Consider the following 2,212-nt stretch of genomic DNA (forward strand, 5'->3'; position numbering starts at 1 on the left):
GGGAGTCACCTTTTTCTTTTTCCAACGAACCCTCAGTGCATTCCTCGAAACAATGGCTTTCCACAATTTTCTCCCAAGGCCGTACGAGGACCTCAACCTCACGGACGCTTTCCAACTGAACAGAAGGTGACTCCAATTCCGCACGGTAGCGATCACGCAGCATCGCCAGGCAACGCACCAACGAGTCGTTTGCGGATTGACCACGGGCCTCTGCGCTGAAGGAAAGGGAGGGCGTCATGCCCCATTCATCACGCTCATAGGCACGGCACCGCCACCTCAAATCTGCCCCTTGTTCTGATTCTTGCCCTTGCTTCCCAGAGGAGTTCCGCGGGGACTTAATAGAAAACTTAAGCACTCGGCTAAAGTGAACACACAACTCTCTCAGTTCATCGATGATTGCTTTAAGCTCCAATTGACGTGGCGATAGCGTCGGCTCTTCCTTGCCTTTACGATAGCTACCTCTTTTTTGATATCCGCGGTTACGTCCCGTACCCCGGCACCCATGCGATGAAGCGGAGGCCCTTTGCTGTGGGTGAATAAAAACTACGTCGCTTTCTAACGCATCATTCAGCACCGCGTGCAAAACTTCCTTTGCCTCGCCTCCGCTCGCCACCGCTAGCTCTAAGGGGAAGCCTAGCAAACGACACGTAGCGGATGCTCGGTATTCCGTGACACCACACAGTTGCTGCTCTAGCTTTGATTGTTCTTCTGAATCAAATGAAGCACCCCCTCCTACGGGTTCGTCGTCTTCTACAACCTCTTCTTCTTCCTCACCGTGTGGAGCTGCCTTGGTTGAATTCCTCGAGTGGCGCCGCTGGCAACGCCGGAGCACAAGTTTGGCCTGCGGGCCAAACCTTTCCCGCAACAGCGCCTCCGCTTCTGGGAGTCCACAACCACCGTTGTCCGTGCCCACTTCTTCCACTGTTTCACCTGCAGTAAATAACTGCCGGCGCCCGTGAAGGAGGCAATCGGTCATCGGTGCCGTCACGAGTGGCAGATGAGAGCGCCTGATGGATGGGCTTCGAGTGGAACAGCTCACAGCTGCAGGACACGTGTGGGGGGACAAGGTGCGTAACAAAGCGTAACTACGGTTCCCTACAAAGGCCCACGAACAGATGTTGTGCGGTGTGATCAGGGGCAAGAAGGCCCTCCTTCGCACAAGCGTGCTAAAGGTCATGGTGCACCTCTTCATGTCATTGTGGGGTGGCAAAAAATAAAAAATGAAAAAAAAACAAAAAAGAGAGTGTGTGACAGAAGTATGGAAACATTGAATAAAAGGAATAAATTCAAGTGGACGACACACAGAACGAGAGAGCGCCAACCACAAAGGGTGACTAGAAATGAAAGTGTGTCTGGAACGCGACACAGCGGCACCGTAATGGGGTATTCTCAAAAAAAAATAGCTGGACAAACTGCCGTTAGTACAAAAATTGAGTCGTCTATGTACCTTAGTATGCAGCGCCCTTCCCTTTCGTTTTACCCCACCTTATTCGCCCCTAAGCCCCGTTTTCTTTACCTAATTTTTTCCCCTTTTTCTCTCTTTCCAATCCATCCTCTTACCACACAGTATTGTACGCTCAGTCAGCGATTACCGTGGCGCATAACTACCCCTTCCACATCTACACGCGACGGTAAATCGTACATCAACACAGAAGAACAATAAAGAACAACGACAACGAAAATAAAATGACCACGCGTGCTAAAGCCGCTGCGACACAAATATATATATATATATATAAAGTACGGAGCTGCACCTACATACTCATGTCCTTCCTTTCATGTGTGCTGGTGTGCTGTGGCACCTCCCATTGGGGATACGTGTGCGTTACGTTTTACTCCAAACGCCCGTGGGACGACATGCTTTAGGTGGTAACGTCACTCAGGAGGAGGCAAATAATTTTTTATTTGGCCTTCTTTTCTTTTTCACCCTCTCATTCACACACAACGCCAAGGAACGCTGTTAATCCCTTCTCTGAAAAGAGTCAGCACGCGCAGCCTACACACAAGCATAGAGCCTACCCCCTCAATAAAAGGGAGAGGGATGGAGGAAACGAGATCACGTATTGACTGTAGCCACGGATTTCCGATGAGTTATGCCGCTGGCCTCTCATTCTTTCCTCTTCACTCTGTTTCCTCCTCCCTTTTCTCCATCTCCCCTATCTTCGTTCCCTTTGCGCACTGCCACTCCGCCATATATATATATATATATATA

General features: G+C 50.1%; 1 protein-coding gene across 1 annotated transcript in view; it reads right to left on the bottom strand.

Moving 5' to 3' along the window:
* The window catches only part of TEOVI_000074800 (uncharacterized protein), a gene marked incomplete at both ends in the record, with an annotated part of 1,026 nt that extends 50 nt beyond the window's left edge, over window positions 1-976 (bottom strand). The window contains one exon of the mRNA XM_067224102.1: window positions 1-976. Coding sequence (XP_067080203.1) covers window positions 1-976 — 976 coding nt within the window.
* Window positions 977-2,212: the final 1,236 nt, after the last annotated feature.

The sequence above is a fragment of the Trypanosoma equiperdum genome (assembly GCF_001457755.1).
Source record: "Trypanosoma equiperdum strain OVI genome assembly, contig: ctg_231, whole genome shotgun sequence".
NCBI classification, from domain to species: Eukaryota; Euglenozoa; class Kinetoplastea; order Trypanosomatida; family Trypanosomatidae; genus Trypanosoma; species Trypanosoma equiperdum.